The sequence below is a fragment of the Gavialis gangeticus genome, unplaced genomic scaffold (genome assembly GCF_001723915.1).
Source record: "Gavialis gangeticus isolate Ggan-Ray unplaced genomic scaffold, GavGan_comp1, whole genome shotgun sequence".
Classification (NCBI taxonomy): domain Eukaryota; kingdom Metazoa; phylum Chordata; order Crocodylia; family Gavialidae; genus Gavialis; species Gavialis gangeticus.
Window position 1 is genome coordinate 55466254 of NW_017729034.1, and position 24022 is coordinate 55490275.

The 24022-nt window shown below is 42.3% G+C and overlaps 1 protein-coding gene across 1 annotated transcript in view; it reads right to left on the reverse strand.

Moving 5' to 3' along the window:
* DISC1 (disrupted in schizophrenia 1) overlaps nucleotides 1-24022 on the reverse strand; it is a 483854-nt gene that overhangs the window by 368325 nt on the left and 91507 nt on the right. The window contains exon 4 of the mRNA XM_019527173.1: nucleotides 5292-5439. Coding sequence (XP_019382718.1) covers nucleotides 5292-5439 — 148 coding nt within the window. The remainder of the gene's footprint in view (nucleotides 1-5291; nucleotides 5440-24022) is intronic.

Consider the following 24022-nt stretch of genomic DNA (forward strand, 5'->3'; position numbering starts at 1 on the left):
CATGACACCCCCCCCAATCCTACCAACCCTCCCCAACAAAGCTGCTAGCCCCCGCAACCTGCTTGCCCCTCGCCCCACCCTGACCTACTTCATTCAGGCCCCCAGGACTGGTGAACACAGGTTAAACCAGTCCCAGGACTGGTTTGCTGGATCAGGGCCCACCAACTCCCTTGCAGACCCTGCTAGGCCCTCCCAATCCCAAGCTACCCTGCAGACACTGTTAGTCCCCTGACCTCACAAGCCTGCTCCACTAGCTCCCCCCCCGCCCCATCCTAACTTACCTGACCATTTTTAACCTGATCTAACCTCCTCCTAACTTATCTGAATGTCTTTAGGTATTCTAAGTGCGAAATTTAGAGTAGGCCTCTCACAATACACCTGCAAATAATGCAAGCATGTTTTCTTATGCAATCCTCTGTCTTAGTGCATGCATTTCTCTGTCAATTTATGCATGCAGCAAGTAAATGTGGGTTTACCCATTAAGACTGAAAGTGCATTTTAGTATCATTAAAAAAGATCTGGTCTAAAATGAATACACCAGTCAAGGACAAGGTTTTAGTCATGACTTTGTAATATTGTCCCACAAAATTTATTTGAATATCTGATGGCAATAAATACTCAAAATGAGTTTGAACAGAGAATTACTGGCTATCTGCATAAACATGTTGTACACAGGACAAGAGAATCATGGTCACTTTGCAGACATCAGTTAGGCATTCAGATTTGAAAACTGTGAATCTCACATCAGAAAAGAATCCCACATCAGAGGAAAAAAGTCTAGCTCTAATGTGCACAGCAGCAAGAATACTGTCCCTAATATCATCATAAATCACAAGATAACTATGTACATGCATGTCTGCAAAAACAAAATAGAAGAAAGAATCATCTGTGTATATTATGTGCTAGATCACTTATGTGTGTGTCTTCACTGATTACAAATCGTTGTGCCCTCATCAACCCAACAGTACATAAAATTCTCTGAAGTGCCCACTTCTGTAATATGACATCATACAGCTCTTATAGAAAGTGATTTTTAATCTTGCTGGCAAAAAGCCTAGAAAAGTCACACTATGAAAAAAGGTTATTCTTAAAAGAAAGTCATCAACTTGGAAATCACATTTCCATCTAAAAACTCAGTACCTTATCTTGTACAAGTACAAACAACTCAAAATTATTTCAGGGCAAGAATAGTTTCATGTTTTTTTCATCATAAAGGTTACCCAAGGTCTATGGTGGAATTCCCTAAATTAGCTATTGACTAATTGGGACTCAGAGAAATCTCTCTCCTTCTTCATGAAAAATTTCTACAGGTCTTGTGTTTGTTCTCAAGCAGAATGAGAAGTATTGAAAATTTAACATTTTCATGGAACAGAATTCTTTTATTTCAGTTTGTAGGAAAAAGGTTACCGTAATAAAGGTAATACACCCTACTGCAGAGCCTGAAGAAGAGAAATAAGATCAACCAAAGAGTGAAACTATAAAAAATGTTTTCAAAGGCAACAAATGATAACAGATTATTAGCCATGACAGAAATAGTCAAGCTAAACCTGCAACTGGACCGATAGCAGAAAAGCAAAGGGAAAGAAGAGGTGGGTGGTGTTTTTCTGACCCATACAAACAATCATATGAATTCGTCAGTGAGGGAATAAAAAAGGCTTTACGATATTAAGAAAAAAATCATCAGGACATACTATTTAAAGGATTCTGTATCAAAATAAAGATTTTTTTTAATTAATCCATTTCCTAGAATTCAAGCTGACATAACCACTTTGAGACAAGGATACTTTATACTATGTTAATATATGCAAGGGACACACCCCTTAATGATTAACCATATAAATAGATGGTACTCTGTCTTTGTATCATAGCTCCCTTCTGTCAGATGAGGTCACACACAAGAGGTAACCCTAAGAGAATATACTTATTTTAAAACAAGTTATATTGCCATCTATATCTGTATCTGGTTGATTGGTCTATTTGTTGACCAATTTCTGTTTGTTGATTGATCTATTTGTGATATCTATATCTATATGGCAAATGATATTGCCATATATATCTATATAGATATAATTTGCCACATATATAGATATAGGTACCACAAATAAACCAATCAACAAATAGATATTGGTCAACAAATTCAAATTGGTCAATAAATTGGTCAACGAGTTGAGACCTGGACACCGAAGCAAGCACACGTGTGCACCAGTGCCCATGTGCCCTTGGCTCCCCTGACCCCACCAAGCGAAGCAGAAAGGAGTGAGGAGCCAGCAGCAGCAAAAAGGTAAGCTGGACTGGGAGAGGGAAGGGAGAGCCAAGCCGGGCTAGGTGTAGGGAATTGGGAAGGGGATTTCCTCCCCTCCCATCCCTACTTAGATGCGCCAGGCAGGAGGCATGCTCCCAAGCCAAACAAACAGGCACACTCTTCAAAGGCGCACCAGATTTTGCACGGGAGTTGCACAGGAGGGAGAGCAGGAAGGGCTTGAGACTCCATGCATCAGAGTCAGCAGCTTTGGACAGAGTTGTCAGAGTCATCAAGTGAGTGCATGTGAGGGTCTTTAATGGGGGTGGTGACTCAGAATGCAGCCAGGGACCCTGCCCCGATGCTGCCTCCTGCCCAGAGCTCCACTGAGGCCTCCACCCAGATTGAGACATTGAGTGGGTTGGTAGCACCTGGGCCCCCTGCCTGCAGGGGTTGCCTGGCAGGCCCTCGAGGACCCAGGGGTAGCGGGAAGGACAGGACTCCCTTCACCTGCCCCACGTGTGCCAAGATTGAGGCCCTGGAGGGGCAGGCGAGGGAACTCCAGGCAGAGGTGAGCAGGTGGCGGGGTATCAGGGAGACTGAGGAGGAGATTGATAGGTACTCCCATTCTCATTCTTTAAGTATACATAGGAAGCAAAAAGAAGGTGCAGGGTAACTTAGGGCCCTGTCAGGATGAACTAGGGCAACTGGTAACAGATAGGATGGCCAAGGTGGAGCTTCTAAATGACTTCTTTGCATCCGTGTTCCTGGACATGGATAAAAATACGCATCCCATTGTGACCTTAGGTAAGCCCAGTATAGATACCAACCCACCAACTGTTCGTGCTGACCTAGTAAAGGGGCACCTGGAGGAGTTGAATGTATTTAAGTCAACAGGCCCTGATGATCTTCATCCTAGGGTACTTAGGGAATTAGCTGGAGTCATAGCGAAGCCACTGGCACAACCATTGAGCACTTGTGGCACTCAGGACAGGTCCCGGAGGACTGGAAAAGGGCCAATGTGGTCCCTATTTTCAAGAAGGGGAGGAAGGAGGAACCGGGTAACTATAGGCCGGTTAGTCTCACCTCTATTCTTGGCAAGACCTTTGAGAAAATTGTTAAGGATCACATTTGTGGGGGACCAGCGGGTAAAATGATGCTAGGGAGCAATCAGCATGGGTTCATAGCAGGCAGATCCTGCCTGACTAACCTGGTTTCATTTTACGACCAGGTCACAAAATGCTTGGATGAAGGCATAGAGGTAGATGTTCTTTACTTACATTTTAAAAAGGCTTTTGACACAGTGTCACACCCAATTCTTACAAATAAACTAAACAGTTGCAATGTAGATTATTATACAGTCCAGTGAGTAGAAAATTGGCTTATGGGATGCACCCAGACAGTGGTGGTAGACAGGTTGGTTTCTACCTGGAGAAATGTAGGCAGCGGAGTCCCCCAAGGCTCTGTCCCGGGACCAGTATTATTCAATATCTTCAGTAGTGACTTGGACAAGGGAGTAGAAAGCACCATGTCCAAGTTTGCTGACGACACCAAACTATGGGGGGAGGTACACAAACTAGACAGCAGGGAGTGAATTCAGGCTGATTTGGACAGGCTAGGGAAATGGGCTGAACAGAATAGGGCGCAGTTTAACAAGGATAAGTGTCATGTGTTGCCCCTGGAGAGGAAGAATCATCAACACTCCTATAGTCTAGGAGGTACCACTCTAAGTAGCCAACTGCAGAAAGGGATCTCAGACTTGCAGTCAACTCCAAAATGAACATAGGTCACCAGTGTGATGAGGTAATAAGTAAAGCTAACCCCACCCTTTCTTGCATTAGTAGGTGCATCACAAACAGGTCTAGGGAGGTGATACTTCCCCTCTTCGCAGCATTGGTCAGGCCACAGCTGGAGTACTGCATTCAGTTTGGGCACCGCACTTCAGGAGGGATGTGGATGGCCTGGAGAGGGTTCAGAGGAGGGCCACTCATCTGGTAAAGGCCCACAGAAAAAGCCCTATGTGGACCGATTGGGAGACCTGAACTTCTTCAGCCTCTGCAAGAAGAGGCTGAGAGGTGATCTCGTGGCTGCCTACAAACTTATCAGGGGTGGCCAGCAAGAAATAGGGGATACAATGTTTACCAGGGTGCCTGTCAGGGTAACTATAAATAGTTTCATAAACTGGAAGAGAGAAAATTCAGATTGGACATCAGGAAAAAATTCTTTACAGTGAGGGTTGCCAAAATATTGAATAAGCTCCTCTTCCTTGAAGGTATTTAAAAGGAGATTGGACAGACACCTGGCTGGGGTCCTCTGACCCCAGCACTCATTCCCGCCCAGGGCAGGGGGTCAGACTCAATGATCTAATAGGTTCCTTCTGACCCTAACATCTATGAAACTATGAAATAGACCAATCAACCAATATCACAAAAAACAATCAACAGATTATCACTGCAGCTAACTCCCATTACAATTATGGGTACTTTACCTAGCACTCATGTAGGTCAAAACGAATACACGTTTATTGAGAGTAACACAGGAGACTTTGTAAATGTGGAGTTGCAGGGAAATAAGATTTCTGACAGAGACACCTAGCAATTGAGGATGGCTGTCAATAATGATCTACAAAGGACAACTTACATTTAATGAAACTACTCATGGATGTACCAAGAAGACAGAGACCCAGAAACACACATGTAAAAACAGGGAAAAAAATTAGTTAACTGCACCCCCAGGGTCAGCTAAAGCATCTTGCATTCTGTCTCTTTGAAGCTATTAGCCCTTGTGAGAGAGACTGCAACTTTATTTTTGGGATCCGTCTAGTGCTGAACATACTTTGGAGAACAAAGCCACAGTTACAGGGTTAGGCCCTTGTAGAAAGGCAAAAATGCTACAGCATTTACTAAAAGTATCTCAGAAAAGATGAAATATCACTATTCTAAAAGTCCTCTTGTATTTATAAGTTAAAGTAGTCATTAATTTTATCCGATATTTCAAGCAAAAAAAAAAAAACCTGAAACAATTCCAGGTCACAAGCTGCCAGTGAACTTACCGATCCGCAGCCCAGGACAGTGCTGCTTGAACTTGAACAAGAAATCTGCCCAAGAAGCTCCTAATTGAAGGATGACTTGAAGGAAGCTGAAATTTTAAAGAATTCTTCTCTCTCTCCAGTTCTTCCAGTTTCTTTTTAAATTTATCCGCTACAAATGACAAAGCACAAAAAGCTGACATTAATCTTACAAATACAAACAGGATTATGTTTTACTAGACAGAAAGAAAATTGGATGGCCATCCAAATAAAAACAAAACAAGAGAAAAATGAATGGCATACTGTACAGAATATTTCCCCTTTGTTGATACTCATTTCATTTTGCTCCAGGATAAACTAGTAAAATTATAATGGATAACATTGGACGTATGTCAAATTATTTACTTTTGTGAATATAAAAAGCTTCATTCTACAGGCCTCCCATATTCAATAGTCCCATTCACATCACTGAGAATTTTAACTCAGTAAAGCCTGGCAGATTTAGCTTATAGTATACAACCCATGCAATACTCCTAGAGGATGTGTATTAAAGAAATTAATCTCTATAAAAATTCCCTGTGCAAGTCCAATTTCAACCAAATTCATCAGATAGTAGCAACATGTCTGGATCTGACCTTTAGATTTTCACAATTCTGAAAAGCAACCCCATTACTACATAAGAACTGGACAGTATGCTGTATCTTAAGTTAATAAATTATGAGCAACATCCAGGCAATGAATACGCATGTAATTAAAGTCTATCAACAGGGTCCACAGGGAACCATTAGTAAAAGGCATCCTTCTTGTCCCTCTACCAACTTTTGTTTCAGTTACATAGATGCTAGCCTAGCCAGCAAAGCCATTACACAGAGCAATCTCTTATTTTTTTCTTTTATATTGAAGGATGACCTGCTCCTTGACACATGGGAGGATAACCACTATGGGCAGGGAGGCATGGTCCCTGGCAGGTCCTGTACCACTTTCATTCCCATTCAGGGAGGGTATATTCTGAGCTATACTCTGAATATACTCTATATTCAAGTTGCTGTTAGGGAAGTTTAGGTGTGGATACAGGTTTCCCTCCATTTATGCTGGACATGTGTTCCTGGAAAATGGCGCATAACTTGAATTTGCATAAAGGAAACCCACTTTACAATGTAACAAATAGGGATATGTTCCAAGACTTCAACTGTACTGACCCCTAGACCCATTTCTACCACTTTTACAAGACAGTTTTGGTACTCATCAGCAGCAGACAGTACACACCATCACAGGGTGGTGGTGAATGTTACCATAATGGGGATAGCAACTACAGAAACACGTGTCAAAGACAATGAACAAGGAGCACAGATTCGCACAAGAGACTATATTTGGGGGGGTGTCACTCCCACAATGCACCACACAAAGCAGCTGACTGCAGGCTTCCATTACACCAATTGCATAAGAGTGAATTTACCTCGCATGTAACAAATTTTTGGTATAAAAAGGGTCATTGAATAAGAGCAAATTTGCGTATACAGAACCCACATACAGCAAGGGAAACCTGTATTAGGAAAAACTCTTTTACTAGGAGGGTGGTGAAACACTGGAATGGGTTACCTAGAGAGGTAGTGGAATATCCATCCTTGGAGGTTTTTAAGACCCAGCTCAACAGAGCCCTGGCTGGTTGGGGCTGGTCCTGCTTTGAGCAGGGGTTGGACTAGATGACCTCCTGAGGTCCCATCCAGCCCTCATTTTCTATGATTCTATGAATAAGAGCTCTCCATTTCCCTCCTTGGGGTCATTCTCCAATGGCAGGAAAAATTGATCCCTGCTCAAAGCTGGCACGAAAGAACATGTTGACAATGAGAAGAAATATCTGCCCTTACTGAAAGGCAGCATCACAAGACAGTATGGGACCAGTTTCAGTGCCCATCACCTCTTCAGTATCAGGAACATCTCCAAAAAGGATATCTTCTTGACTTTTTCTTCCACTGTCCCATCCTGGAGTAAGACAACTGCTTAAAGGAATGGTAGCCGAATGATCTGGTTCTAACCATCACTTCCAAGTCCAAAGTGATATATTTTGAGATGTGCACTCCTGGACTTACCATTCCCAGAAGAGGGGGACTCATAAGCAGAGCACTCATCCAGAATATGGCACTGAAGTAGGCAAACAAGGTGGTAGCCAAGGTCATCCTTGATGGGGATTAACCCGTTGCCAAACGGTCATGGCTTGAAGCCTGACAGAGTGGATTCTGTGCAGAATACAGGGAGCACCGTGCTCCCCATACTTATCTCAGCTGTATATCACCTCAAAGAGAACACCAACTGAAGGCACTGGAACCATGGCAGCCCCCACACAGGCTATGGAGTAGGTGTGAAAAACGGTAGGGGATAGGCTTAAACTATTAGCGGCAGTGGAACTGCAGGAGCTATGAACTTCCCACTGCAGAAGTACTCCTACTGCTCACCTAGGATATGGTATCTCCACACAGATTCCAGCAAGGTACTATGTCTGCATGGTACAACTAAGCGCTAAATAATTTTTTGATCAGCGCTTGGTATCCTTTGTCTTACCAACTACACACAGAAGTACTAAAATGTTTTAAGAAATGTGTGTCAGTGGATACACAGAGACAAATAGAGGGCTGAGCTTCAGCTTCTGCAGATGCTCCAAGAAGGGACTATAAAAAACAACTGTTCTAAGAACAGGTCAGGGAGAGGTCATTTCCTTAATTCAGTTTTAGAGATTTTCAGCTGAGGAAGAAAAAATTGTTCCATTATAATGCTCTAACTGTTGTTGCATAACATGACCGGCCAACCCTGCATTTGTGCATCAGCCAATCCACATTTTGTGCGCTTGGCTAGCCTGCCTTTAATCATTTTACACCTTAGGATATACAAATAAAGGTTCTTTTTGGAAGGAATACAGATGAAGGCATTCAAATGCCAATTCAGTATTTCTCTCTCATTAATTCTTGGCTGCACTCTGCTTTGTACATTCCAGCCTAGATGGCATTCAATTAGTTTCTACTAACAGACATTTTTAAATAATTTGCTCTGATTGGTGTTTTTAAAAAAAAATGTTGCTGGCCACATCAGCTCATCATCTCTCAAAACCAAATGATCTTTTATCCTTGCAGCAACATTTCCAAAAAGGATTTAGATATCCCAATTCTGAGCCCTGCAAAGAACACCTGGAGTAGAACCCAGAGCCCTGTGTTAGGCTTCTGGGCTTCCTATACTGGGCGTGATTAAAACGCTGCAGTGTCATGTGCATTAAGCATCTTGCACTTCAAAATGGCCATGGGGGCGTTTTACCCAAAGCTCATTTGACAAGTTTTAGTTAAGCACCCCCACTGCCATTTTGAAATACAGAATGCTTAATACACATGACAGCAAGGCATGCTGGAGCTTTCTAATTAAAAGTCTGTCTTCCAGCAGACTTGTTTAATTAAGTCTGCTCCAACGTGTTCTGATTAAAACATATCAAAGAATGTGTATAGGTACCCTGAGCTCATTCAGTCCTGCCAGGAGTGGAGTACTCCTGGGCTTGTGCAGGATCCCAGGGGGATTTAATGGATCAAAAATAGAAATACCTATTGTGCTTAGGTTATTGTGCAGCTGCCAGGGAGGTTTTTTGGATTTAGATGCCTAAATTGCACCTTATTCCCATTTCAGATAACCAAGTCCTTTTTTAGATTTGATGCCATAATCCTGCATCTTCCCTAATTAACATTTGAGGAGCAGGGTAGGTTAATGTCCATCCAGCATGGATTCACATAAAGGATCACAACACAAACAGTAAAGATGCATCTTTTCTTCCCATCAGCAAAATAATAATGCAGTACATAGAAAATGGGTCCATTAGTTGGACCCAATGTGTCCAATAACTATCATCCATTACTTATTAATTTTATAAATTGTATGCACTGGACTTGGTAAACATTCATAAGAGATATATACTACTAATAAAGTTTATGACAAAAAATAATAAAGTACACACACACACAAACAATACCACTCTTCTTATCCATTTTTTAAAAATGTTTCCTTAGGTAATATAAATAGCAGAAAAGTAGCCAAAAGCTATCATACGATAAAGGGAAAATTTTCCCCTGCATTAATCTATTATAGAACCTAACCCTGAGTTGCAACCTCCTCAACTATCATCCAAATTCACTGGGGACAGGTTTTTTTTCCAGCATCTTACAAAACACTTACTTGGACATTTATCTTGCTGGGATCCTTTGACCCCAGCTGACTTCCTGCCCCTGGGGCAGGGTGTGGGACTTAATAGTCTTCCGAGGTCCCTTCCAGCCCTAAGGTCTATGAAATCTATGAAAACCAAGCCCCTATTTCACATTAAAGCCATACAAAAGACATGGGATATACAAAAGATTAACTGATTGTACTGAAGGAGAAACTAATATTCTCTTCTGGCTGTTAGCACAGCAGTGGTAACCTTCAGCATAAATATCCTTCCATGTACTGCAGTGCTACAAATCAAAAATAAAACAAACAGTTAAACTAATGGCTGGAAAAGAACAATTTTTACCTTAAAAAACAACTGCTACCTTATATTTTACACACTAGTGTAAACTGAAATTACATGTTAAGTACAAAGTTCTTTAATTTGAAAACAGGAGTAAATGATCTGCTCAGGATGCTATCACACCTAACCAACTGAGAAATTGTTTAGATATGCAAAGCAGGCAATAGGCCTAAAGGACTGCTATTTTGAGACAGTGTGTGCTGATGTTTGGAAAGGAGGTACATGAGATCAGACTGTTATTTGGAATGTTTTATTTAAATATTTGAGTATTTTCTGTTTCTCCTGGATACCCAATTCTTCAACAAACTCTGGTATTCACTGAGGCTCTTTTAGTGGCATGCTTTAGGTGACAAAAGAACTATTAAAGGAAGTCCCACAAAAGAAAGAAAGCTCCTCTCAGGACCTCCATTTCCTGCAGGCTTGAGAATGGCCTTTGGGAATAACTCTGGAACATCTTTACCAACCTGATTCCAGGTTTGGAGCATGCGAATACATGGCTGTCCAGACCAGGGCATACTGCCACCAAGGTATAGAGATGTCCTATGTCTGCTATCTGCTTCTCAGCCACTTTTGTCACCAAAGAGAAGAAAGCCTACTGATTCCAAACTGAGGCCCTGCATATTAACCAATTACTTCCGGACCCCACAGGTAGATAAAACTGACAGTTTCTGCAATACAGAATTTAACAAATCTAAAGTCAGTCATCATCAGCTGAGAACTTCCTAAGCAATATTCATCAATTTTTCCTTTCTTGCTGGTGTGACTCAGGAAACAATTTCTTTAGGATTAGTGTTTTCAGGTCTTGCAATTTTTGTGTCCTAGGACATTTGTACACATGCCTGAACCAAAGGTGTTTTAGTTCAAAAGTGCATTGCCACCATTTTCTTAGAATTGATATACATTTCACCATTTATACACATACACACAACACAGCACCAGCTTGTGATCAATCAAGTCTGCTCCAACATGCCAGATCTCTGGCGCATCAGAGCAGACAAATGTATGTGTATAAATGCCCTTAAAGCCCAAGTCTTGAAGTGTCCCCACTCACTGCTTTAATTTGTAAAATAGGAAGCTTTGACATTCCATAGGGGTGCAAGAAAAACTCATTCTAAACTGTAACAAAGGGAAGAAAAATACTTATTTGTCAGCAACAGGATGAGAACCACCACCCCACAGAAGCCAACAAGAGTAGACTAGCAGCTGCAGCAATTTACAAGCAGCTGCTGGATGAGGCTTAGCCCTGCCAGGGACAGAGCAGGGATTTCTGGCCAGCTGCCAGAGCCAGGGAGAGAAGCGGTGGGGAGAAAAGAAAAACAGTGAAGGGAAAGCCAGGGACGTCAGCTCACCAGGAGAAGAGCTCCAGATGGAGGAGCAATGGAGGGGGAGGTTTTTGAGAGCCACAAGGGGCTCAATGAGCTGGAATGCCGCTGGAGGGACCGCAGGAGTAGCAAGAGAGGGGAGTGCCTGCCGGGGTCACCAGCAGTGCCCCTTTAAAGTTGTGGGGGGGGGGAGTTAGTTCCTTTTAATTTAAAAAAAAAATTTCCAATGGGGTGTAAAACCCAAGAGACTGGGCTACAGCCCCAGGAGCAGGGAACAGGACACTGACCAGGCCAGCTCATACACGTTGGTGGGGAAGTTGATGGCAAGCTCACTCAAGAGCTGAGTAAAGGGGGACTGACAGATGGACTCACCTGCTGAAAGGCAGCAGGAGCTGCTGAAGCTGAGACTGGATTCTGAACCATCTCAGTCAGGGAAATGTCCAAGTGAGGCGAAGGGGTCCAGGAAGCCCCTTACCTTTCTTTTTTCTTTTTTACTTTAGTTCTTTGGGGAAGGGCCGGGCAGTGAAGAAAGGCCCATAGCCCCAAGAACTGGATTTTTAGGGCCAAGGGAAGAAGTCCAGCAGTGAAGACCTAAATCAAGCCATACTGGATTTTCTGTTTTATTGTTTGAATCTTCTTACTTTCTTGGTCCACTGATCGATCTGTGACTGACCGACCAAAGGTTCAACACAGGATTGGCCTCTTTAAATCCAGTCTAGACCCACATGGACCGGCCAAGAAAAAACAGCTGAAGATTATTCACTGAAAGATGAGGGTGCAATGAACTCAATAACAACTGGGTGGCACTAGAAGAGGGTGTAGGGGAGGTTGGAGTCCCAAAGAAGAACCGATCCCAGCACATCCAGAGTTGTACGCAACAGAAGTGGTCACCTCTCAACTTAGACAAGTTTAACATCAAGGCTTGGTAGGCAAGGATCAAGTAATCTCCGTTAAGCATAAGACTTGGGCGAGTCTGCGCCCCAAAGGCACAGTCACAAAGGGCACAGGAACGTTGGGCCTTGCAGCCCTATCCTGTACTGTGCCAACATACACAGTCAAAAAAACATATTTATTATTTTTTTAATTATCATGACTTTTAAGAAGAACAAGTTCAAAGAGTACCTCCTCTTCTAACTACAAAGCCAGTATAAACAGTATTGAAGTGAAGTTATTGCCATGATGGTCTAGGAGATATTCAAGAAGCAAGAATTCTTGTGGGTGATATTTGCTATTGGATCAACTGAATGGCTGGTATAGACATATGCAACAATCCTGAGGCCTGAGGAAGGGTACTTCCTCAGCTTCCCAAAAGCTTGCCTATGTCTATACCATTCATGCAGTTGGTATAAAATTCTTGCCTTTTTGCAAAACTCATAAAAAGATCTTATTTTCGATACTGCTAGATTTCCTGACTTGGAGAAAGATTCCAAATCCTGCAAATCTGGAGAACAAATACACTTCAAGATCGCTGGATCTGGATATGACCAAAAATATCCCCACATTTTATGCAAGAGTATGGAAAACTTTCTTCTTAATAGAAGCCTGGAAAATACACTGCAAGGAGTACATGCTCTGTTAAATTTTCCAGTTCCTAAATAATAAAGAGAGGCAAGGATTTCTTAGCGGTTATCTTTTATTGGACTAACTATGTAGTTAGAATAAAGTCAGATAAGCTTTCCAAAGCAAGGCATTCTTTGTCAGGTCTCTGATCACAGGAAGCGTAGTGACTATGCTGTGCCTAGCTTCCTGTGATCACAGACCTGACAAAGAATGCCTTGCACACAAAAGCTTGTCTAACTTTATCCTAGCTACATAGTTGGTCTGATAAAAGATATCACCCTAAGAAATCCTTGCCTCATGCATAACTTCTGGACCATCATGACTACAACGTCACTCTCACACTAGATAATAAAGAGAATTTGTGAGTGATAGCATTCCAGCCACATGCTGCAAAACTAGAAGGATTACCTCAAGGGATTTCCAAGCAAATTGAAATGCTGTCTCTTGAGCATCTTTTAGGTACCAGAAACAATTGCCCCCAGAGTTCGGCTCAGTGCAGGAGGACCAAAATGTGCATCCAGTACCATTCCTGTTTCACAGTCCTGTCTTCTGTACACATTTCTCAACATACTAGTGTTGTTTTACATTACCACAAGGAATAAAGTTTGACTTTCTATTTCCCACCTCAACTTGTATTTTTTTATTCTGTTTACAAGGAAAGGTAAATTGGACAGGGATAGAGATATACTAATTGCAGTCATCCATAATAAATTCTACAATGACATCCTATGAAGAATTAGAGAAAGCCCTGAGCATTTAACATAAATTGCCACCAAAATACATTGTTAAAAATATTCTGTCCCCAATCCCTGACTGCAATCAAAAAAACATCAGAGAGCAGCAACTGAATTTTTTATCTTCTCTCCAGAAATAAACTATCATTTTAACAGCTGGGATAGCAAAAAAACAAGACAAAAATCTTCTCAAAGACACTCAAAAAATCAAATATCGGAGGATTAACCTCACTCACTCTCTTCCTTTTTTTTTTTTTTTTTTTTTTTTTTTTTTTTTTTTTTTTTTTTTAACTCCCAGGTCTGTATCCAGTCTCCCAAGAGCAGTAGGAACTAACCGTGACTGCAGCAGCTTTCATTAAAAAGCATACACTGCAGGAGTTATACACCTTGTGCAACGGAGAGAGTCGTTGTTAAAGGGTAGCACAGAAATTCTCCATTCAGGCCATTTCACAGACAAAGAAAGTAATGTCTGAGGCTTCTCTACACTACATAAGAAGCTGGATCCCTTCCAGAGGAGCCCCAGATATTACGATCCTGGGACACAAGCTCTTCCATCTATGAATGAGGGCACTCTTGTTAGTTTATCACTGAGAAGAGTGAAGAACACAGGTACTTCTGATAATGCCTTGAATCACACCAGGTTCACAGTGGTGTACAATCTGAAGCAACTAAAAGCAACACAGCTGGAAGTGTCTACTTTGAAGTCTTAAAGCTTTACCATTTTTCTTTTCCATTTAATCAGACCAGGTTATTTAGGACTGCACAACTCTGGGCAAACTAAAGTGTTCTAAAATGTTATTCCCTTGATTTTCCTACTCAAGCAAAGTCAATTCTGAAAGGCAAGAATACACATCACCAATCTCAGTTTTTCTCCGGCATTTCCTGCAAGAATCCTGCGCATATATATCTATTCCTGCTCCCATTACCACCACCAATCCCCACTTACCATTCAGGACCCTCCCTACTCAGAGAAGAGAACACCTCAGACTCACAGTTTGCCTTTACCCAGCATCTGGTCAGCTCCTACCATTAACCTACTGCCATGTATTTCTATCTAGTAATTAGCCGCTTATCACCATCATTAGTCATTAATAGATTTATCCCTACAATGTACTTGGGACCTAGGAAAGTACTGGTCCCTTCTTGCAACAGGGAGCTAAGGCACAAGACACATTAAGCAGATTCACCAAGGTCTCACAGGAAGTTTTCAGCTAAATCAGGATTCTAGTCCAGGCTACCTGAATTTCAGTTTAGTGTCTTACTATGTTATACAGAGATGGCTTAGTGTCACTATCTCCCTAAGTTTTCCATGCTTGGCATATTAAGTTAGCTGCAAGTTTATTTTCCATGTTTCTTTCCTATCTGAAAGAGGGACTATATTAATAGGGAAAAGCAAAAAAAAAAAGTACACATACAAGTGACATGCATATGTTCTACCAAAAGAGTAATGGAGAGGTGCATCTGGGTCCTCAGGCAAGTCATTCTGACAGTCACCAAAGTTTCTTTCCTTTTGCCCACCACAAACCAGAAAATTACCACCTCCTTAAAGAAGGTACAGAATTCTATATACGTACAGACTTACAGATAGTTACTTAAAGGTTTGACAGCATTTATAAACCTATTCCCAAAGTTTAGTATTTCAGCTGCTATAAATCATATCAAAAGATGAAACATGACACACACTGGCTGATCTAGGTTTTTTCCCTCTTTAATTTAAACAGAATCTGCTAGTTTCCATTTTGACACAGGTAAAATTCTCAAAGTTTCACAGATGCTCTGGCCAGCCATCAGAACCAACTCACAAGAGCTTACATTAAAAAAAAATAGCATTTTGCCCCTTGCTGCCAGGATGCCAGCTTTAATCTAGTGCAGGTTCATAGCTTCTGCCCCAGTGTTCGGTCTCAAATGACATTTAGAGCCATTTGACATACTACTCTACTTTACAGGTGTCCATGCCACCAAAACCGACACAAAAACCCTATTCAGACCTTTGTCTGTCACCATGAATTGGTAATGAGGGCTTTAAATTGGTGCCAAACTATGGAGACAGGCTAAAGAATTAGCTGTTGTGAGGATGTATGTACTGGTACTTCAGATGAAGCCAAGCCAAGCAGACTGGGAAAGTTTGAGCAAAAGCAGAGGGAGCTACTCTGTGGGATATTTAGGAATATTACTTTATTAATTATTGTAACAACATTCCTTTCATTACAAGAAATAAAGGTTTTCCTGTGTACCTTTATCACTGTCATGTGACAAGGATGTAGCTTAATTAACCTTATTATTCAAGTGGTCTATTCTAGATCAAGTTTAAGCAAAGGCTTAACAAGGCAGCTCTGGGTTGCAGCAATGGCTATTTTTGGCATCCTTCCCCACCAGGGCTCCTGCCCCAGTCACTTCCCCTCCCCACCCTGCTCCGTTATGATACTGAGTTCTAAGGCATACTGGGACTGGATGGAAATGTTGACCAACTATTTCGTATGTTATACCTATCCCATGAACAAGTGTGCAGCAGTCTTTGTTTGTGTTACCGAAGCACACAGGAGCTCCAGTCTTAGTCCAGAAGCCTGCTGTGTTAGACATTGTGCAAACCTCAACAAAAAGCCAGTCCTTGCCCCCAAAACTTTACAATCCAAGTATAGAGAGCAATGAAATGATAGCGGTCAGTATGAGTGGTAGTGGTCTCAGTAGAGCAGCAATCCAAACTCCACTACTGTCAACCTGGCACCCCTCAATAACACACATTTGATCATTTCTTCTTAAAAAATGAGTTCAGAAGCATTTACTCCATAATATAAGCCAGGGATGGTCAACCTTTGGTATGAATGTCTCAAGTGGCACAGGTAGCTTCTACACGTGGAGCAGATCAGGGAGCAGGCAGGTAGCACAGCTGCAGATAAGGCAAAAAACAGATCAGGCACAGAGTACAGAGTAGGGAGCAGCTAGCAGAGCAGCAGGTTGGGTGGGGTAAGAAATCAGAGTGGCACTTGGAGAGGATCAGGGACCAATTTGTAGCATGCCTGCCAAAAGGTTGGCTCTCACTGACATAAGGTAACTATATGCTGTTTTCAAAATACAGTACTAGAACAACAACATTTTAAAATTACCCATAGTACATGTGCTGTAGCTAAAGAAACCCATTATATACTTTTCTATACAGCAGCTTCAGACTAATCCTCTTAACAACATGAAGCCAATGGTACAGTTTTATACTGCACACAGTATCTGAAACTTGTCACAACTGTCATTTGCTTCTAACAAAAAAAATAGCTTTAAGGTGTGGAGAATTTGTGGAAGGATTTATTTTAATCAAGGATTTTATTTAATCAAAATATAGATTCAACCATGCCCTGTTGACTGTTTGCTTTTTGTACTCTTTCATAGGAATTAGATTTCTAATGAAAATACTGTGGTGATTGAGTTACAATACATTGGCTAAGTACTAAAATGTACTTAGATTAAAAATAAGTCAATCACTGATACATTTTATTTCATATAATCAATTAGTTTGTAAGCTGTTTGACAGTGTTACTATATATTATTTTTATTTCATGGAATCCTACAGAAATTAAAAGAAACACTGATTTCAGTGGGAATTTGCACAAAAAGAAGCAAGAATATATAACACTATCAAATAGAAAGACAATATACATTAAGAGCTCAATTCTACACATAAGGAGATCCCTGACAGCAAAGGGGAGGGGATAGGGGGGAGGGAGGAGGAAACATCAATCGAAATCCTCCTCCCTCTCTAAAGGAAGTTCTTTTCAGATGCATATTGTTCAATATGATGCCTATGGTCAATTATTTATTAGTCTCTTACTGAGGAGGTCTCAAAGGAAATTCCCCTTTCCTCCCCCACTTCAAAAAATCCCGAATCCAACATTTTCCTTTTCCTCACCACTGCAAAAAGGATGCAAAACATCAGTGAGAAACAAGAGATGACTTTAATCAATTAATGACACTGAAATACAATGGATTTTCTACAAGGAGATGCATAATATGCCACAAAGATAGTTTTCAAAGAGTAAATTTTAAACACTAACTGAGGAATAAAAAAAAGGAATGTGATTGACTTCATCTGGGTTTTTAATTCAAGGATTTTTTTTATTATTACAGATGCAGTCAGAGGTTTTGTTCCTGACTCTTTTTAAGCATGTATTATGGATCTCAGGTTCTTTGTTCCAGCTGTCAAACAAAGAACAGGCTCCTTCATTATTTCCTAACCTAAACATATACGAAACATCATCCTAAACTAGACTGTCTGAAACGTTTTTGTACGATAGAAGTCCAGAAAGACAATAGATAATACGAAGAAGTTATTCCAATAATTTAAAAAATGTCAAGTTCTAAAAAGGCACTGAAAAAAGCCCCTACATTCCAGTCCAAGATACATCAATGAACAGGAGCAGATGAAGTCACCTATCAACAGCTTCAAAGCTGAAATCTGAAAGAGGATTGCATTGATTTTTTCATATATTTTGTAATTCAAATTGTGTAGTATCCCTGTGGACTATTCTGTGCACAGGAAACAGGTCACTGATTGAAGGCAAATCATCAGCTAAGATCACAATCCCTGAAAACAAAGTGCAATTAGACAACACAATCTTTTCTCTTTTCTGGCAAGTGTTATAAGTTAAAAAAAAATCACTCTCTACAACTCTAGTGCACAATTTGTGTTTAGTGAATCTTCAGCAAGCAACTGCATGTGGGACTCAGGAGGTTGGTACTGAAATTAAAGGAGTCTTAGGGTAACAACTGAAAACGTGACAGGATGCAAAAATAAAATAATCTTCCTTTTTCCTCTGTCATCACTTCATCCAATTCAGCTTCTCTTTGAATCTCTTCTCTAGCTTCCAGTATTTTATCATACCCAGCTCTTCATGTAATATGCTAAAGTAATCCCCCACACACACATCTACTCATTTTCCCACTCCATTCCATCCAGTCTTCCTACCATTCTTATTCTCTCTTACACCTTGCCTATATTACAAACCTTGCATTAATTTCACCAAACAAAGTGGCTTAAATCAACTTGGGCATGCTGATCCAAAACTAGAGGGTTCAAAACTATTTAAAATGGTGTAGTTAAATCTAGGGAAGGCCTTATTTCCTCCTCCCACATACTAGCACCTAGGATCCAAGTCTGAGATCAGTCTCATTGCACTGGGCATTTCAGAATCAGAGGAGAGAGACAATGTCTCTTTCTTTAAGAGTTTATAATCTAAAGAAGTGGGGGCCAACCAAGGCAGGCATATTACAAAGTAGCCCCAGTCCCTCCCTGAGTGTCTCTCTGATCCCTTTCCTCTGTCTCATCTGCTGCTCTGCCTTTTATTCCCTACTTTGGCCTTCCTGCCTGATCTGCTGCTCTGCTTCCTGCCCTCTTCCTGATCTGGCATATGCCACACACAAAAGCAGGCCGTGCCACTTACAACACTCAGACGACTGGTTGGCCACCCTGATCTATTCTGGAGCAACAGCAAGTAATTGAAAAGGCCAGTTTGCAAAACATTTAATACATTCACAGAAATCGATCCTACTCAATTCAAAGTATTCAAACTAAATTTATGCACAGCAAATAAATTTGACCAACTACAGTAATGTGAAATATTACTGAATATCATAAATTTATTGCAAGCTGGTGTCATATTTTTTCTTTCCTGACTTGCATGTCATATGGCCCAATGCATATTTTGGGCAAACAATTTCTTTTCCAATGTGAAGTGAGAATTTAACTAGTAAGGAAACACAGGCAAGGACATTTATTCTAGAATAACAGAAAATGAGGATTGGAAGGAATCTCAGGAGGTCATCTAGTCCAACCCCCTGCTCAAAGCAGGACCACCCCAACTATATCATCCATTAGACTCTTGAGTGCTAACATTTACTCTGTAAACATTGACAGATATATGCTCAATGTAAAAAGACAAGGATCATGAAATCTCCCTAGCATCTAAACATGAAGTGCCTACTGCACATCTTGTTATTCTACCTAAAAACTGACACACATTTTCAAACCCATCTCAAAATGGAAAAATACAATTTAGCAGTTTCTAATGCTAAAATAACCCCATATTTCGCCAAAAGATTTCCTTTTTTCACAGCCCAAGTCTCTACTGTGAAAGAAAAGAAGATCCAGCCCACAACTTCTTCACTGTGTAATTTGGAGTAGGGAAAGGCCTAGAAAATTGTTGGCATGATCATAAAAAATAAGTAAATAAGGAACAACATAATCAGTAACATGGCAGAACAACACTCAGGAAATAGTGTTGCCTATGCAGCAGATGGTGCTGTCTCTGTGAATCGGTATTTAAGCAAGCCTTCACTATGGTATTGAAAGCAGTGTTTCTGTCCTTTTAGAGTCACTGTTAATGTTTCACAATACAATCAAGTCAGGACTATTGACAGAATATGGTTTGAAGAAGCACAAACTCCACAGACAGTGAGAATGCAATGACCAGAAGGTAGTCAGGAATGGAGAAAGAACACAGATTATCAGTCCCGAAGTACCAAAATTTGCACATGCACCAGGGACTAGAAACAAATGCTCAATAAGAGTCTGAAAGTTGATTTGAGACAAAGAGCAACACAAGGGGACCTTGGTGGTGAAGGTCATTGTGCTGCACTTCAGTGTTGAAGAGGTTGTTCATATAACATGAGATTTTCAAATTTCCATCCATCTATAAGCATTTCTAAAGCATATATTGTGATATTATCTAAACCCAATGAGAGTCCTGTATGAGGACTGAAATGATAGTGTCGACTTTCTTGATTCCCGTATGCCAACCTCACAAAATAATCAATTCCCTCCCAGCTGGGAAGGTAGTGTTGTACTGAACAAAAAATAAATAAAGTACAAAACATCCCAAACCCAGGTAACTTTTCTTTATTGCTTATTCCTGAAGAAGCCTCAAAACAATGAGGATAGGTCAAAATATCATATGACACTGAGTGTAGATGCAAACCACAAATATAATGCTCTGGTCTCATAGGCCTTAATGGCCTATAACTATCTTAACTAAAGCCCTCCACCTCCTCCTATCTTGCACAGTCTCCCTCCATTTTATCAGATCTTCACCTGTCTTCCCATCATTGCCTCAGTCTACCTCAAGGTCTGACAACTACAAATATAACAAACAAAATGCAAACTTCAAAACCAAAACATGACTATTTCTAGAAATAAAAAGAATCAGAAAAGTAAATCTAGACCTACGTCCCCTTTTGCAATCAATAGTATTTTTAACTCAAAATCTAGCTAGATTCTTTCCAAAACTAGGAATATGTAAAGATTAATAGAAAGTTGTAAGAACAACACAACTATCTGGAAGGTATATTATTAACTATTAGACAGAGAACTGAGTCAAGACTCCTAGGTTGTGTTTCCATCCCTAACGTTGTTTTACTCCATGGTGTGATCTTGGGCAAGCCAACATTTTTTTCCTAAATGTTCCAACTTCCTTGATCTGCAAGGCACGGATTATAGAACCTACCCCACAGGGGCCTTATTAGGCTTAATTAATGTTTGTAAAACTTTGAAATCTGCAGATGAAAGGCATTGCAGTAACAGTAAAATATTATGATGAACTGTTCATTGCAAAAAAAAGAAATTCTGCCTTTTATCTCGTTAATAATCTGCCCTTTAAAAAAAAAAAGTTAGTGCCCTTTTGTTCCTTCCTTGGACTCTATTCCCTCCAGAAGGCTATATAACCTCCTGGAGTCATCTCTTAATCTGCCTCATTTCAAAGAGAGATAAAGCCTAGTCTCCCTTTCCTATGTGAACAACAAAAAGTACTTTCAGCCTTTTATCATTCACGCTACACTCCCACCCTCTCTTCTTTTTTAATTTTTACAATATTCTTTTCATCTCAGCTCTGCAGCAACAGTCAGAACTGTGGTTATACTCTACAAGATCTGCCTAAGAACTGGGTAAACACAAACAGCTTTCTGCACCATGTAAACCACTCACAAGGAGAGTGCAGGAATCTCTTGATAATAGAGGGCATTTTTACACATGCAAGCACCACCATAGACAGTGTTGTAGTTCAAAAGTGCACTGCCACCATCTTCTACATACTGACACACATTTCACCACTTACACAACTGCAAGCAATGCAGCCCTGTGTGCATCAGCTTGCATGTGGGGTAGACTTAATTAATCAAGTTTGCGCCGAAGCTCTTGATCTCCAGCGACTCCAGGCATGGAAACATGTGTATGTGTATAAATGCCTGGTGAGCTCCCAAGGAAGGCAAAAGATCTTCAACTGGGCAAGTGCAGCAGCCAAAATCATATTCATTAGGCCTCTGTGAAGCAACAAGTATTTGATTTGGCTTTGGATTTGGCCGATTCAGAGAGACAGTGATTCGATTTGGTGATCTGAATCACTGTACCAATTCAATTCAGCTGATTCAGATTTGGAGATTCAGCTGCCGATTCAGGCCAAATCTCCTCTGAATTGAACAGGCAACGGCGGCAGTGTCAGGGGCATGGTGGTGGCAAGGGGGCTCCACCCCCTGCCCACTCCTCCATGGCTGCTCCACTGGGCCCCAGCGTCCTGGCATTTTGAAAAAAGAAGGAAAAAAAAGCCCCGCACTCACTGGCAGCAGCAGCAGCAATCGGGGCCTTTGGGGGCTCATGGCAGAACCCCCCCATGCAGCGCAGGGCAGTGGGGATCACCATCCTGCCTGACACCCGCACAGCAGCGGTCGCATCGCAAGGGTGCAGCACAGCTCAGAAGGGCACCACGGGGCTCTGTGCATTGTCCAGGAGTTGGGGCAGCTCAGGCTGAGTGCTGCCAGGCTCCAGGTGACTGCTGGAGCTGCCCCAGCTCCGGAACAGCATGCAGCACCCTGCTGAGCTGCATTGCACCCGCACAATGCGACAGCTGCTGTGTGGGTGCCAGTGGGGGAGAGCAATTCCCACTGTCCCCCACTGCCCCATGCTGTGCAGGGGGGGCTCTGCCACAAGCCCCCAGAGACCCTGATTGCTGCAGCTGGTGAGTGTGGAGCTTTTTTTTAAAAAAAAAAAGGAGCCCCGCGCTCACTGGCTGCAGTGCAGATCACCCTCCCTGCCCCACCTGGCACTCGCATGGCAGTTATCACATCGCATGGGTGCAGCATGGCTCAGCAGGGCACTGTGCACTGTCCCAGAGCTAGGGCAGCTCCAGCAGTGACCCAGAGCCCAGCAGTGCCCATCCCAAGTGGCCCCAGCTCCCAGACAGCGCATGGAGCCCCATGACACCCTGCCAAGCCACACTGCACCCACACAATGCAACATCTGCCATGCAGGTGCCAGGCGGTGAAGGCCGATTGCCACTGCCCCCCACTACCTCGCACTGCACAGGGGGGCTCTGCAATGAGCCCCCAGAGCCCCAATCACTGCTGCCACAACATGTGAGTGTGGGGCTTTTTTTTTAATGCCAGGATGCTGGGGCCAGGCAGGGCAGCCATGGGGAGGGGCTAGGGGAGCAGGCAGGGGGTGAGGGCAAGTGGGGAGGGTGCTCAGGTGGGCTGAGGGAGCCAGCAGGGGATAGGGCTGGGAGGTGGTCCCCCCATGGTCCCCTACCTCCTCTTCCAGGCCCCCCACCCACTACTTACCGGTACGGAGCCCGGGTCCAGCTCCCTGTGGCAGCGAGCAGGGACCACCCAAATCTCCAAATCAATTCGGAGGCTTCTGAATCAATTCAGAGGCTTCCGATTTGATTTGGACCTTTTAATGGATCTCCCAACTTGATTTGGATTTGGAGATTCAGCCCCCGTATTGGGTCAAATCTCCTCCAAATCAAATCAGCTACCAAAGCTTTGCACCGCCCTAATAATCATAGACTCATAGAGAAGAAGGACTGCAAGGGACCTTCACAGTTCATGAAGGCTAAGTACAGACAGTCAAAAAGCCCATGGCTGAATCAATTCAGTCTTTGCAGGTTAGTCTAAGCTGCAAAGATTAAACTGAGAAATGACTGGACACACATTTAACTTTGATTCAGGAAATGCAGCCACATGCCTGCAATGGCTCAGTCTAGAAACCAGGGGGGCTAAAGCAGGCTTTTTGGCACTACTTCTTGCTGCCCCCAAGGTCTCTGGGATTTGCAGTCCAGCATCACAGCAGTAGGACTCTGTAGGATTGCTCATAATTCCCTCTTCCTGCTTCCAGGTGCCTCCGGGATTTGTAGTCCACAGTTGAAGTCAGCAGTAACTTTCAGTAAGTTTAGCAGGGCAGCTCTATACTTGAGGAAAGTGGGGTTTAACCAGGGAAAGGGGGGTTTAAACCCCCTCCCTGGCCCCAGACCAGTCAGGGTTTGCCGGGGGGGGGGCAGTCACTGCCTCTCCCCGCACTGTCCCAACCCTTCTCTGCTGAAGCAGACAGCTCAGCCCAGCCCAGCCCAGGGCTGCAAAGCATGCTGGGGGACTCTGATCTCTGATTTAACTTAAACCAGGAAGGGGTCTGGGACAGAAGTTTCATAACTTCTGGGACAGGGCCAACTTCACTGAGATGAGGAGATTAGTGGGAGAGGCACTGGGGTCCTTGAGGGCAGAGGAACTCAGTGTCCAAGACGAGTGGTCGTTCCTTAAGGAAACGATACTCAAGGCCCAAGGGGTGTCCATCCC